The sequence below is a fragment of the Lampris incognitus genome, chromosome 4 (genome assembly GCF_029633865.1).
Source record: "Lampris incognitus isolate fLamInc1 chromosome 4, fLamInc1.hap2, whole genome shotgun sequence".
In the NCBI taxonomy this organism is placed as follows: Eukaryota; Metazoa; Chordata; class Actinopteri; order Lampriformes; family Lampridae; genus Lampris; species Lampris incognitus.
In genome coordinates, this window is record NC_079214.1 from 15,832,154 (window position 1) to 15,848,428 (window position 16,275).

Genomic DNA, 16,275 nt, shown 5'->3' on the forward strand with positions numbered 1-16,275 from the left:
GTAGCAATATTGTATGAGGGGTTTAAAATATGCAGGTGGGCTGAGAAGTAGGTCCTGAGTACACAGGCTGGGAAACAGCTGCTGAGCTGATGCGGCTCTATGAAGACACACACGTCGCCTGCCTGCCTTCCTCCTCTTGCTCTTCCCAACGACACTCTCTCTCTCTCTCTCTCTCTCTCTCTCTCTCTCTCTCTCTCTCTCTCTCTCTCTCTCTCTCTCTCCCCCCCTCCCCCGTCTCTCACCCACCGAAGAGAAGCGAGCGAGACCTGAGTGTACATATGACACGCGGGGCTTTGGAGGTTAAGGGATGAATTTCCCGGCGTCTTTTTTGCCTCTGACCATCTGGCTCCCTGGCAGTAGCTTTTGCTCTCATGAGGTTAAACTCTGAGTCCACAGTCAGCTCAGCAGAGCCGCTCGCAGGCCCGCTTATATGGGCTCTATGTCTATACGCGGTGCAGGTTTGCAAAATGTAATACTACAAATTAGAAAACAAACCTAGGTCACAAATATTGATACCGTAGGTCAATCAAATGTCCAAACAAAATGTCCCCGGCTGACAAAGAGAGAAAGTGAGAGAAGAGAGGTGTAAAAAAAAAAAAAGGAAGGAAGGAAGAAAGAGAAAGAGGTAGATGACAATCGATTACGCCGGAGAAATGTGTGTGTGTGTGTGCGTGCAGGTGGGTATGATGTGTGTGTGCATGCATGCGTGTGTGTGTGTGCGTGCAATGTGTGTGCATGCATGCATGCGTGTGTGTGCGTGCGTGCGTGCGTGTGTGTGTGTGTGTGTGTGTGTGTGTGTGTGGAGGGGGTAGACGACGAGACACACAGGAAGGAAGGATAGAATGGAGTGTAGATGTAATGGATAGCAGACGGAGAAATCTGGAGGGGAACAAGAATAAGTAGAATAGCGAGGAAGAAACTCAGGAAAACCACGTCTGGAAATCTGAAATGAGAAAGAGGACGCCGGAGGACAAAAGTTGAAGAAGAAGAAGAAAAAAAACAAGAGAAAGGTAAAAGTATTTGAAACATCGGTGGGAGGCTTATTCTGCCTCGTCGGATGACAAAAACACTCCTAAAGTAAAGAAGCGCGTGTCTCTGAGGTAACCTCCGCTCTCCTCCCCGCGCTCAAGCTGACAGACAAAATGAGTACTGACAGACAAGAGAAGAGCAGGGCACGGACGCACACGAGTGGAGATAGCATTAGGTCGGAATCCCAAGCCAAGCCTTTCATGCCAAAAAAAAAAAAGCCCACACACAGCCTCTCCTTAAAACTGTTAAAACCTTAAAAAGTGGAGCGGCCGAGCCACGGCGCCCTGCTTCATTAGATTACGCTACGCTGTTTCCCCCGCTCCGCTAGCCGGGCTAAGCTAACATGCCGCGGGTCTTCAAAAAGGGGGCGGGGCGGGGGCGGGGTTTGCTACTTGTTAGCAAAGCATAGCAACAGCAGGCAGATTTACAACCAGGGCGCCACCCCGGGGGCGGGCACTGGGCCCATTCTCTCATGGTTACCCCACAACGAGCGCGGTGGTATCCAAAAATACCACCCCTTATTCTGCCCCCTCTCTCATTCTCTCGAGCTTATCCTCGTTTACACGCATACGCGCACATGCAAAATGAAGACGAGCGATTGTGTTATCTGCAACAACAAGAAAGGTAATATTCTGCGTGACTCGACGGGTGCGTGTGGTAAATCTACATTTCTTTTTATCTATAATGCAAAAACAGCGCATTTCAATCAATGCTGTTGTCATGCATTAGTGAGTGGAGGCTGATACATGACTAAATGATAAACGATTGATGACTCATGGTTTACTAGCAAAATGGCACCCCATCCAGCACACGATGGTTGTCTGCCTATACGACTGTCCGTTCAAGGTTGTATGCTTTTATTGGTATGCCCGCATGTCTCAAAATGGAAAGAAAAATGAAAAAAAAAACAAGCAAATAAATAAACAAAGGACCGAGGGCCTGTTATAGCGGCCCCAGTGTGTGGCCTCCCTTGGCACACAGACACAAATTAGCTAAAGGATGACTGCTGTGGCAGAAAGCTTCTGCGCAGACAAAACCTCTTAATATTCTTTCCAAGTTCATTAAGGCTTCAAGAGATTGGCTGGGATTGATTGTTTGTGCTTGATATTACCAAGGCCTTCAAGGCCAGTTCCTCATCGAAAATTAGAGCTGGCATTAGGTAAAGCCCAAGGAATTGAAATACTGTGTTGCTATAATCTACCCAAATGAAGAATGATATCAGAAGCTTTCCTCTAATTACCAGATCCCATTTCTTTTTAGGTTTGATGTTCACTCACAATTGGACTTGGTTTTCAAGTCAGTGAATTTTTTTTTTGCATTTACACAAATATACATTTGCTGGCAAATTTTTATCTTTCCAGATGCTCATTGAATTATCCAGATAGATTGATAGATAGACAGATTGATTGATAGATTGATAGATAGGCAGACAAACTGACTGACAGGCTGACTGAATGATTGCTTGATTGGTTGATCGATCGATTGATTGATTGATTGATTGATTGACAGACAGACAGACATCAGCAGACAGAAATAACTTTCAATGGCTATTCTCCTGGATTAGTTATTAAAGGATATCTAGAGCTTGCATATATTCATTATTTTCATAAATAAATCATTCATTTGAGAATAAAAATATTTTTTTTTAAAGTGTAGCATTTTAGTGATGATCATGCCCTAACATCTCACGTATATGTACATGTGTATGCTGCATGAAAGTGATGTGTTTGTGTATGCGAATGCATGTGTGATGTAAGTGCGCCATGCATTTCTGTCCAAATAATAACAAAGTCTCCAAAATCAGATTTTAGAATGCACACAAGGCAATACTGCAAAAAAAATAAGAAAGCCAAAAGGTCACCTAAAGGTCACCAATGCTTATTGCGAGCTTTGCGAGGATGGCCCAATGGCACCAAACATTGCCGAGTACTTCAAAAAAACTCATCATCTCCATTACCAAAGCAGAGTGACCTTATATATCCATAGGAAGGCTTCTATCTGTGCATCCCTAATCTCAAAATAAACACAAGATCAAAGAATGCGCTTGTCTTGGATATCCATTAATCCACGACGACCCCCTGTGTGCTCCATTAAATCCCCCTTTATCCTGCTCTGGATACAACTACCCTCCTAGAGGCTGGGTTATTAATAAGTGGACACATCTCTTCCCCGCCGCGATGTTTTAGCCCCTGAACAGGGCAGTCACTGATCTCTATGAGAGAACAGCTGAGACCAGTGATGGCTGATATGAGTTGCAGAGGGAAAACGGTCCCATCACCGGCAGCAATCATGCATTCTTGCGCATGCACGCACAAACACACGCGTGCATGCGCACACAAGCGCGCGCATGCATAGACGCGCGCGCACACACGCACACACAGACAGACACACTTAGAAAAAAAGCATGCACCATTGATGCAGAATTCCATGTGATGCGTGGCCTGGGGCTACCATGGTCCAGAGTCTGTGGTTGTGAAGGAACCTCATTGTTACTCAGAACAGAGCTGAGGCTGGTTTCTGGGACACTGAACCACCCTTCCAAGCATGCAGAGGGTCACATGTCACATGACAGACGGAGCCACAGCTTTTCTCAGATGAGAAGGAGGTGGGGGGGGGTGTGTGTGGGGAGGGGGGGGGATTAAGGCCAAACGAGAGGCGGCGGTGTATAGCCACTCATGTCCATTATTCCCATCTATGTCTGGCACGCTCAGTGTCAACCATCCGCTGTACTGCAGAAGACTGGGTCTTTATGTCAGATCCGGACGGATGTATGGAGGCCCGACTTGGTGGCCCGGCACCAACCTTTCACGGGCCCGATGTAATGACAAAAACGACTATTGTGCTGGACGCTATGCGGGCTCGCCGAGTCCGCCGCGGGGAAATGTATTTTCCAAATGGCGACGCTCTTAAGCAGCACAAGTATCACTCCCCTCTATTAGCGCATTAGCATAATACTGCCACGTGTTAGAGCTCTGCGGGCGCAAGCGTGAGGCACAGAAACTCAGACTGTGGATGCATATATATACGTGTATATATATATATAATATACACACACACCCCCTCCCTTATTTCCTACTCTGGCTTGCATTAGAGGGCAGATGGTATGGCGCACCATCGACGCCTCCAGTGAACCCTCTCTACTGTTCCAGGACACGCATGGCTGTTGTTCTCCTCCTCGCATTTTCATGCGATTCTCCCCGCTCTTCAGGCGCCGGGGCGCTGACATCCGACTTGTCACGAGTGAAAGCAGCCATAAAGCGCAGACATAAAGAAAAGTGAGTTTACTGGAAAAGGAGTCGTGTCAGGAAGTCGAAAATAAATCTAAGGGTGCATATTTCCATTATCGGGGCGCGTTATCGTTCAGAGAGGAGCCCGTGGAAAAAGAGAGTAAACCCGGGGCCGGGGTCTATATGTGTGCCGTAAGATAGGAGAAACCAATTTCCACCTCCTCCCTCCTCCTCCCCCACCCCCACCATCATTTTACCTGAATCAGCCCCCCCCTCCCTCGGTAACTCTGCACAACCTGAACTTAATCACTCCATCTAAATAAGCTAGCCAAATGTTTTACACCTCTGCATATTACTGCGTGTTGATAAGGCACCGGTCCACCGCTCCTCGCCGAGCATCGCTCTCTTTTTCCTTTTTTTCTTTCTCTTCTCTCTCCTCTCGCTGTGTGTGCCTGCTCTGTACGGGCGCCCAAGACGAGCCGCGCGGCAAGCCCTGAGTGTCTGCGACGGCTGGCTGATGAAAGTGCAGAAATAAGGAGGTGAGAGTTTTTTTTTTAAACCCCCGCCGTCTCTTCTGCCCTCGACGATAAAACAACAGACAAGCCATATTTTATGTTTGCGTTAAATATTCCCATACGCGGCACCTCTATGACAGCATATTCCCGGGCATATTTATCACAGCCGCCCCCTATCTGCTCAACGCACCGCCGCAGCCAGACAAAGGCAAGGCCCCCAAGCTAACGACGGAGTGCGCATGCGCCAGGCAAAGCGCGCCATCAATACCAATCCGCCGTCCGTACGTCGAACACGAGCGGGTGACACGCGTCCTGTCGACGTCCGTGCGTCACGGTTTCTCGTCTAATTAGCTCCCTAAAGAGCGTCACGTATCTCCGGATTCACGCCAACCACGCCGCCGCCGTAGAGGCGTGACTCTCCCAGCCCGGTGACGCCGCTCTCGCGAGAGAGGCGCGTGTGTAGTGATGCGCTGCGTGTTTGAAGGGGTGTGTAATTAGGACGCGAGACGTATAATCCTTATTCATGACGCGCCCCATGATAATCTTATCTCCATCACCTTAAAAACTTCCAGCCATTGTTATTAATCTTACGTAACCTCCACCAATCACAGAACTTTAACCAGGCGCCATAACTTCACCATAGACACTAGAATAACTACTCACACGGTGGCTTTTCAGGTTTTGGTTGAAGTTGACGCTCGAAATTTTAAGACACTACCCCCCCCTCCCCAATTGTACGTGGCCAATTACCCCCACTCTTCCGGTCGCTGCTCCACCCCCTCCGCCGACCCGGGGAGGGCTGCAGACTACCACCTGCCTCCTCCGATACGTGGAGTCGCCAGCCGCCTCTTTTCACCTGACGGTGAGGAGTTTCGCCAGGGGGGCGTAGCACGTGGGAGGATCACGCTATTCCCGCCAGTTCCCCCTCCCCCTTGAACAGGCACCCCCGACCGACCAGAGGAGGCGCTAGTGCAGCGACCGGGACACATACCCACATCCGGCTTCCCACCCGCAGACACGGCCAGTTGTGTCTGTAGGGACGCCCGACCAGGCCGGAGGTAACACGGGGATTCGAACCGCCGATCCCTGTGTTGGTAGGCAACGGAATAGATCGCCACGGCACCCGGACGCCCCTTAAGAAACCGCTTTCAAGGTGAAATACGGTTCATTTAGGTTTCATTGCTCAAATAGTCTACGATTCTTGTGAGTCATCCTAGCTAGTCCCAACGAGCACGTGTACATGCCACACAGGAAGAAACAAAAGAAAGCAAATCTATGTCGTCATATACATGCAGCCTAGTTACAGACAAATCCCTTTATTGTACAGGTTACCATGAAATGTGTCCTCTGCATGTCACCCATCCTATCGTACAGGAGCAGTGGGCAGCCGCAGCGCCCGGGGACCAACTCCAGTTCTTCTTTTCACTGCCTTGCTCAGGGGCAGAGGCAGGAGTATTAACCCTAACATGCATGTGTTTTTGATGGTGGGGAGGAAACCGGAGCACGCAGACACGGGGAAAACATCCAAACTCCACACAGAAAGGACCTGGGATGGCCTGGGGTTCGAACCCAGGACCTTCGTGCTGTGAGGCAACAGTGCTAACCACTGGGCCACCGGGCCGCCCTATCTGCTGTCTGCACAAATTTGCTGTTAGAATAGCTGTTCTTCATGGTTACTGGTAACCGACTGCATATGTGACCTTCCTACTGTACAGACGTTGTCTACTGTAGCACGCTGGGCAGCAAAGTACGTTCACCATCTACACGGACTGGTTTTGCACATGACCTGTTCTTGCACTTTGACTTCTCCTAAGTACTTTTATTTTCAGGTTTTGTGTTGAGCCAGCAAAACAAGCATTCAATAAAAAAAAAACAGTGTAAACGTATCACTTCTTCATATATGACAAATAAACTGGGATCTAATAAATTCGAATTCATCTCTATATCTTTAATGATAAATTTTTAGAAGTCCCCCATAAGATTTTTCATTGGCTTTTATTAGTGACATTTGGCTCCCAAGAGAATGCCAGTTAAACCCACCAGCAAGCACCAAGGGAACAATTTCATGGCATCACATTTGACCAGGGAAAAGTCCCAGAAATAAGTCACCGAGTCGCAAAAGATTTGCACGTTAAAATAGCACCTCTGAATCTAATCCTCATACGGAGGACGCAGGCAAATAATGGCATGATGCCTTCTGAGTCCGTCTTGATGAATGTGAATGCATCTGTCTGTCTGTCTGTCTGTCTGTCTGCCTATCTGTCTGTCTCTATCTATCTATCTATCCATCTGTCTATCTGTCTGTCTATCTATCTACTATCTGTCTGTCTACCTATCCATCTGTCTGTTTACCTCTCTCTCTCTCTCTCTCTGTCTGTCTGTCTGTCTGTCTGTCTGTCTGTCTGTCTGTCTGTCTATCTATCTGTCTATCTATCTATCTATCTATCTATCTATCTATCTATCTATCTATCTATCTATCTATCTATCTATCTATCTATCTATCTATCTGTCTATCTGTCTGTCTGTCTGCCTATCTATCTATCTGTCTGTCTGCCTATCCATCTATCTGTATATCTATCTATCAAGCTGCCTGTCTGCCTATCTATCTGTCTGTCTGTCTGCCTATCCATCTATCTGTATATCTATCTATCAAGCTATCTGTCTGTCTGTCTGCCTATCCATCTATCTGTATATCTATCTATCAAGCTATCTGTCTGCCTGTCTGCCTATCTATCTGTCTGTATATCTATCTATCAAGCTATCTGTCTGTCTGTCTGTCTGCCTATCTGTCTGTCTATCTGTTTGTCTGCCTATCCATATATCTGTATATCTATCTAGCAAGCTATCTGTCTGTCTGTTTGTCTGCCTGCCTATCCATCTATCTGTATATCTATCTATCAAGCCATCTGTCTGTCTGTCTGCCTGCCTATCTGTCTATCTATCTATCTATCTATCTATCTATCTATCTATCTATCTATCTATCTATCTATCTATCTATCTATCTATCTGTGTCTGTCTATCTGTCTATCTATCTACTATCTGTCTGTCTACCTATCCATCTGTCTGTTTACCTCTCTCTCTATCTGTCTGTCTGTCTATCTGTCTGTCTACCTTTCCATCTGTCTGTTTACCTCTCTCTCTCTCTCTCTCTCTCTATCTATCTATCTATCTATCTATCTATCTATCTATCTATCTATCTATCTATCTATCTATCTATCTATCCGTCTATCCATCCGTCTATCTATCTATCTATCTATCTATCTATCTATCTATCTATCTATCTATCTATCTATCTATCTATCTATCTATCTATCTATCTATCTATCTATCTACCATCTGTCTGTTTACCTCTCTCTCTATCTGTCTGTCTGTCTATCTATCTATGTCTGTCTGCCTGTCTGTCTATCCGTCTGTCTGTCTCGCTATCTATGTATCTATCTATCTATCTGTCTGCCTATCTGTCTCTATCTATCTATCTATCTATCTATCTATCTATCTATCTATCTATCTATCTATCTATCTATCTATCTATCTATCTATCTATCTATCTATCTATCTGTCTGTCTGTCTGTCTGTCTGTCTGTCTGTCTGTCTATCTACTATCTGTCTGTCTGCCTATCCATCTGTCTGTCTACCTCTCTCTCTATCCATCTGTCTGTCTACCTCTCTCTCTATCCAGCTGTCTGTCTATCTATCTATCTATCTATCTATCTATCTATCTATCTATCTATCTATCTATCTATCTATCTATCTATCTATCTATCTATCTATCTATCTATCTATCTATCTATCTATCTATCTATCTATCTATCTGTCTATCTATCTGTCTGTCTGTTGTTCTGTCTGCCTATCTATCTATCTGTCTGTCTGCCTATTCATCTATCTGTATATCTATCTATCAAGCTGCCTGTCTGCCTATCTATGTCTGTCTGTCTGCCTATCCATCTATCTGTATATCTATCTATAAAGCTATCTGTCTGCCTGTCTGCCTATCTATCTGTCTGTATATCTATCTATCAAGCTATCTGTCTGTCTGTCTGTCTGCCTATCTGTCTGTCTATCTGTTTGTCTGCCTATCCATATATCTGTATATCTATCTAGCAAGCTATCTGTCTGTCTGTCTGCCTGCCTGCCTATCCATCTATCTATATATCTATCTATCAAGCCATCTGTCTGTCTGTCTGCCTATCTGTCTGTCTGTTTGTCTGCCTATCCATCTATCTGTATATCTATCTATCAAGCAATCTGTCTGTCTGCCTATCCATCTATCTGTATATCTATCTATCAAGCTATCTGTCTATCCCTCTGTCTGTCTGTCTGTCTGGTTGGACTGTCAGTATCAGTATCTATCCGTCTATCTATGTTAAGCTATGAGAAGGGTGTAGAGAGCGAGAGCATTATCTCAGGCATCTCTAGTGGGAGGATGACAGCACCATTATTACAATCAGGAGATCATCTACATTCACACTCAATCACTTGCAGGGCTTCCCTCCACCTGCAGCATTATTCCCATCAGGAGGCGCTCTGATCAGGGGGGGAAACCCCCGTTTCCCCTGGACATGGCACGAAGCACGTTTCCATGCTTTCAAAGCAAAATGAATAAATAAAGGAATAAAAGATTGCACTCACCTTTGTACTCCCCCCCCCCCCGAAAGGAGCAATATGAGGGATGACTTATGAGTTAAGGGGAGATTACTCTTGAGGACATGGAAGGGTGGGATATCAGGGGCCGGACCACACCGGTTCCCACTGACACCAGTAGGAAATGGGGGAGGGGGGGTGAATTATGAATCAAGACCACTTTTAAACCATCGGATAGATTCTCTCCATGTGTCTGGTGGTCGTGACTTAAATCTACTGTGATGGCACGAGGCGGGTGATCCCCCTGGTAAAGTTCAGGGCTACATTGTAGGATGTTGACGAAGCAACAGAGAGGCATTCACGAAGGTCCTAACACCCATCGGAGGACCTTAATGAACACATACCACAATAATAACGCTCATTTAGTGTTGCAAATAGGATGCCGCTCCAAATTCAACAGTGAAGAGCGGAAGAAATATATTAAAAATCAAAATCCCCTTGGCTGTGGCTCCAGCTAAGCCCTCCTCCGGTAAATCTTTTGGTCTGAAAAGGAGTCCTTGTGTTCCAGCCATGATAATTTCATAAGCGAAAGAGAGGAACTTCTGTTTCTCTCAAGAGCGTGTGTGCCGAGGTCGAATCCCGCCTGCCACATATGTGCTGCGCCACTGCAAAACAGTAAACCGTGCCACGGGGAGGTCGCAAAACTCAAAATTTGGAGCCCAGGCCGGGTCGCGTATCAGATGGAGAGGCCCTGGTAGCATATCTTGGTTTAATACTGCTTTGCAACCCCCCCCCCCCACCGCCACAGCCTATTTTTTTTCTTTCTTTCTTTTTAAGAAACAGAAAATGTGCTTATACTTCAGGTCAGAGGTCAGCTTTCAAATTCTAGTTGGTAAGAGCGTGCAGCTTTTTGAAAGTGACTGTATAGACGGGGGTCAACCTTTAAAGCCTACATTTATTTATTTATCTTTTCTTCTTCTGCTTCCTCTTCTCCCTCACTCGAACGTAGGCTTAAGCTCTGCTCCTCGCTTCCAAGCGGGATGGACAGATTAAGGAGCGCGAGGCCTGCTTTTTAAGGATGTGTCGGCGTGGCACTTTAGCCCCCTCACCCCTCTTTCCCTCTGCAGGCCTCGGCTCGCACTCGACCCGGGAGTCCCGTTTGAAAAAGAGCGTGATGGAGGACGCACTAATGAAGGCGGTCCCCTTAACACCATCATAAACGTTTCCAGCGGCGCAATTGCTTTTTGTGCGTCCATTCATTGACTCATTCACCCGTGTGTACTGATTCATGTATTGACGTGTGAAGTGTAACTGATCACACCAACAAAGATTGCTTTATGCTGTGATGACGATGACGATGGGGCGGATGATTGTGGGGATGAAGGCTGCGGGCGCTATAAGAGCACCGGTGTGAGCGTTCGATGTTATGCTTGATAATCTATTATCATCATCGTATGATACAACAGGGCACTGCTGTATGACATGCACACATGTGCACGTTGTGCACATGCAGTTCCACATCAGCAGTATTACACGGTCTACGTCACGCTCCCGCTCTTTCTAATAATGGATTCGGCGAAGCCTGGACGCTGCTTTGCTTCTTCTTCTTCTTCTTCTTCTTTCAGTCATAACCAGGAGAACTTCTCAGAGGTCCCTGTTGATACTGGTTAGAAATTGTTGACAAGGAATAGCCTCGCTGGCTAGTATTATTAATTATTATAATTATTATTATTGTTATTGTTGTTGTTATTATTATATGCGTTGTGTGTTTGGTTGAGCCGCGTGCGGAACTCGTGTGCGTGCGTTACCAACCCTCGGCAGAAACAGGGCAGACGGAAGAAGTAAAAACAAGAAGGAAGTAATGTCTTTGAAACATTTATTATGAAATTATAAAGGTCGAGTAGCACTGTCCAAAAGAGGCTTATATAAAACAGAGGAGCGGGGGCTGCAGATTACTGAATCATAGGGAAGAAGTATATTTCAGATGTTGACATATTATACCCAGCGACAAAAAAAAAAATGGAAAAAAGCGGAGAGGGTGGGAGGGGTGGGGTGGGGGGGCAACAAAATGTAAAAAAAAAAAATACAAAAATAAAACAAGTTCATTCTCATATAACACAGCACATTAGGCAAGATTACCAGGAGTTCAATTTACATGAGACATCTTATATATATATATATATATATATAGATATATATATATATCTATATATATACTGTATATACAATTATACTGTACAGTGATGTTGTTTACAGTGTCGGGGAGCTACAGTGTGGGGCCCAGCGGCACAGCAGTCAATGGCAGTCACATTTCAAGTCAAGTGTGGCTCTTTGCTGAGGGGTGGGGGGTGGGGGTGGGGCGCTTTGGCCGGCGATGCCATTATCATGACTATTAGTCTAGACACTGGCACGTGCAAGCGACGGAGCGGTGGCCTGTCGTCACCCGACACAACAACCCCGTGACGGGGACGCACCTCCCCGTGGGACTGTCACGTCGGGAGAGACGGGCACCGCTTCGCCCGGCCCTCCCCTCCGCTGGGCGGGGGGGGGGTGTAATGATCCAGCGGGAGAGGAGGGGTGAGAACACACAAGCACCCCCCCTCCTCATATGTCGTAAATGATCAGGGGGCAAAGGTGAGCACACCTTTGGTGATTTAACCTTGCATGTAAACCGCATTGACCCCAGCAGAACACGGGTGGAAGGGGTTGGTTGGCAGGAGGGAAAGGTGAGTGGAGGTGAGTGGGTGGGTTACAAGTGAGGTGCGGAGAAGGAGGGACGAGTAAGTCGGTGTGAGTGTGGGTGGGGGGGGGGGGGAAGCATTGTTCAAACAACGTAGTAGCATCATAACGTTGAATCTGCAGACAAGCAAACAGTCAAGAAACATTTTCTTCCACCCTCTACTCCGCTCGGTCCTGATCCGAGTTTGCACGGCCAGAACCCAAATGAGCTGCTAATCACCTGAGACGTGTGTTTTGAAGCTGCAGTTAGTTGTCTCGTCTTAGGCATGCAGTGTTGGAAAGGAACACCAAGGCCTGTACTGATGAAAGCTACGTCACCTATACGCCAGCGTGATTGAGTGCCTGGGAAGGCCGGGGGAATGGGTTTTGTTGGGACTGGTACGAACATGGAAATGAATGAAGTAATGGCGGTCCTACAGAAGCATTAATGACTCCTATATCTGAGCATGCAAAAATATTTATTGTGCCGGGCAGGCCGGTGGAAATCTACCATCAATCAAGTTGATTTGAGGGATGGCGTTGATGGATGACGCCGGCTTTTCAGACGCACGGGCCGCCAGCCAGATGTGATGGACAAACCAAAAAGCAAGACGACTCACACATGCGCAAACACACACACACGCACACACGTTTCACTCCGTGGCAGAATATGTCATAATTATATGTGCTTGCTTATGAAGGGGTAAGTTGAGGACTCACTAAAGATGAAGGGGCACTCGCTCCGCACTTTAGTGGGGGAAAAAAAGTAAAAATATGAGTTATGAAAGTAATAAAAAAACTGACAAAAGATGATGAAAAGAAAAAAAAAATAATTTAATTCCTGGTAATTTGCCCACGTCTGTGTAACAGCAATTCTGCCCCCCCCCCCCAACGGCATTGACGGACAAGCGAGGAAAGCTAGATAAATTCCAGTTACCACTTCATTTTTCTTGACACACACACACAAACACAAATAAATAGATAAAATAAAATAAAACCAGAAAAAGAAAAAAAAAGATCTCCACAGTTCAGACAGTGTAGCAACACGGAGCTTTGATTTATTTTGTTATTTTGTGCAGACAAAATTGGATTCCCCTCGGGGCAATAATCTACTCTGTTGTACTAACACCCGACTACCTTAGTGTGACCCACAATCAATTTCCTTTGCTTTTACCCACCTGGGTAGACAGGACATGACAGGTTCTTTAAAGACATACCATGTTTGCAGCGATGCAGTCCTGCACAAACCTTTACCGGAGACAAACTTTTTGATAAAAAAAAAAAAAAAAAAATCACTGCAGTTTTGTTGGCTTGCCCCCCCCCCCCCCCAAATGTCGACATGTGCTGTGGGCTGGGGTTGGCTGCTTAGTGTAAATGCGCGCCTACTTTCTACTCAGCAGGAGGCCTCCCTTCTCCCTTTGTTGCTTGCCTTATTACTTCTTACATTTCGCTCGATTACGTAACTGATGCTGACAACAGAATCAGCTGCAGAGAAACCTGGCGAAGTGCTCACGGCCCAGCGTCACTCGCATCATTCAGCCTTTCTTGGTACTGTGCGTTTAAGCTGTCACTCAAAAACACGCGCGCACACACACACACACACACACACACACACACACACACACACACACACACACACACACAATCACACACAAAAGAGATTACGTGTAATTTACACCCCCCCCCCCCAGTTGTATCCGGCCAGTTACCCCACTATTCTGAGCCGTCCCGGTCGCTGCTCCACCCCCAGCTGCCGATCCGGGGAAGGCTGCAGACCACCACATGCCTTCTCTGATACACGTGGAGTCGCCAGCCGCTACTTTTCCCCTGACAGTGAGGAGTTTCGCCAGGGGGGACGTAGCGCGCGGAAGGATCACGCTACCCCCCGCCCCCCCGACCGACCAGAGGAGGCGCTAGTGCAGCGACCAGGACACATACCCACATCCGGCCAATGGCGTCTGTAGGGACGCCCGACCAAGCCGGAGGTAACGCGGGGATTCGAAACGGCGAGCCACCGTGTTGGCAGGCAGCGCAATAGAGCGCTACGCCACCCGGATGCCAGCACGCCTACTTACGCCTGGTAAGTCCGTAAGAACAACGTAAGTCCGAGTACGGCGGGTGAATAGAAAGATCACGGCTGCCACAGCTCGCGGAAAACACGGCTGAGTGACAGGACGGCCCCGGATAAAGATGTACGTTCACAACTGGCAACAGTCACTAGCCTCCTTTCTGCCGTCTCCTCTCTCATGCGCTGCCAAGCTCTGCGTCAGCACAACTCGCAAGATACTGCAACAGACTTTCCCCCCTCAGGTGCAACACTGTCATAGTTCATTAATCTTCTCAAACTTCTCCTACTGCCATCAGCCCCCGTACGTACTACTAATCCCCTTATTAATGTGGCAAATGAACCTGCACAAGAAGGACGACTCCCCACAGGCTCCGTAATTACAACGGTCTGTAAAAATTCCTGTTTGCACAAAATGTCCATTCATTAGGTGTAGTTACGAGGCAACTATTCAAATATTCAATAAAGCTCCCCCCCACCACCACCGTATTCCGCACGGGTTGCTCGCCCCCGTCTCGTGCCGGCCGTTCTTTAGGCCCGGTATCACATCTACGCCGTCGTGTAATGGGTTTCCTCTTTCTCACGAGCGAAATTGAAATTCCAGTCACGAGGCAGACGTTATTGTAGGGAAATAGATATGATGTGAAAGAAGGGGGGGTGGGGGGGGGGGCGGTGAAGCGCTAGGTGAAAGATGAGTCATGTTTAAAACAAATAAATAAATAAATGTCCAGAATTGCTTGATTGGGTCGAACTTTTCTTCTTCTTCTTCTTCTTTTTCCGGCGGTTCTGTCTACGGAGCTACGCTAAGACCAACTGCATTAAAGGCAGTTTTTAAATACCGGCTCCCCAGAGCAAAGACATTATTTGTGCTGCAGATGAGCACATTAAAGCGAGATAAGATAACTGCACTGTAAGTACACATTTTCTTCCGGTGCTTACAACCCTTTTGACTCATAAGGAAGAAAAAAAAAGAAGAAAATACCAATTATCCACAGCAATTAAGCCTCTTAACGCGAGATGCTGAGATCATAGCACACTTGTGGCGCTTATATAAGCCGTTAAATTGTGCGTGCGACGGCATATAGGCAGCCACCTTTAGTTAACACATGCAAATAAGAGGAAAGAAGACATTTTGTGTGTGTGTGTGTGAGATGATAACAAGAATCCATACATCAGAAATCAAGCGGCGACGTATCGTTCACGTGAGGGCTTAATCGAAGGTTAAACGAGACAGGAAGCCACCGTGACAGTTTCAGATACGGGCTTCCGTTAATAAGCCGGATGTTTCGTCATCTGTCTCGCCGTCTGCACCGAAAGGCCACGCGCGTGCCGACACATGTACACGCATCGGTGACACGAGGTACGGAGGAGGGGGGAGGGGGGGCTGACATAGAGTTCATGTTAATTGTACACCCAACAGAGTACAAAACCCACGTTCCCCCCCTGACACGCTGGAGCCGAATCAGAACACATCTGATGGCGGCGCAGCAACGATTATACACACAGTGTCTTAGATGGCTGTGTTGCCCCAGCCTCGTGAAACTAGGACAGTGTTTTCATGTGTTGTTTTTTTCCCCCTCCGTGTTGTTTACACTAATATAGGTCCCTGGAGGATGAATAACAAGTGAACAAAAAAAAAAAAGAGGAAGAAAAAGCAGGCATGGCTCTGCCAGCAGCAGACTTTGGGGGTCTCCGTAAAGCCGATTCCAGCAGGCCCTCGGCTGTGGTGACATTGTTGTGCATGTCTGCCACAGTGTTCCCATCAGCCCCGTGGTCTGTGTGCCGTACGTACGCCAAACAGGAAAAGCCCACTTATTCTCCTGCTGCCCCCCCACCCCCACCCCCCGACTCTATTTGTGTCTACGGTATCCTCTCGTCTATTTATCGAGCTACTGATCAGTGTTGGTTTTGTGTGGCAGTCACTTCTAAGTACCGAGCACACACACACACACAAAAACGGGTCGTGGTGGGTGGGACGGGGGGGGGGTCTGCAATTCACAGAGACAAATCTCGCTTCTGTCGGTTTCAAGATGTATATGCGTGTTAAATTTATACACCAGATCATTTACTAGCTTTTATGGTTTCCTTCTCCTACATGAAATACAGACAAAGAGGGGCTTTACACTCCTCTCTCGTGCTT

The 16,275-nt window shown here is 47.1% G+C and overlaps 1 protein-coding gene across 5 annotated transcripts in view; it reads right to left on the bottom strand.

Annotated features, from left to right (window-relative positions):
- LOC130111690 (protocadherin-9) overlaps window positions 1–16,275 on the bottom strand; it is a 285,870-nt gene that overhangs the window by 263,608 nt on the left and 5,987 nt on the right. Inside the window, exon 3 of one of the 5 annotated variants that reach the window (XM_056278951.1) lies at window positions 9,446–9,468. The exons of the other annotated variants lie outside the window; for them this stretch is intronic. Within the exon in view, the coding sequence (XP_056134926.1) occupies window positions 9,446–9,468 (23 nt within the window). The remainder of the gene's footprint in view (window positions 1–9,445; window positions 9,469–16,275) is intronic. 5 annotated transcript variants of the gene reach the window in all.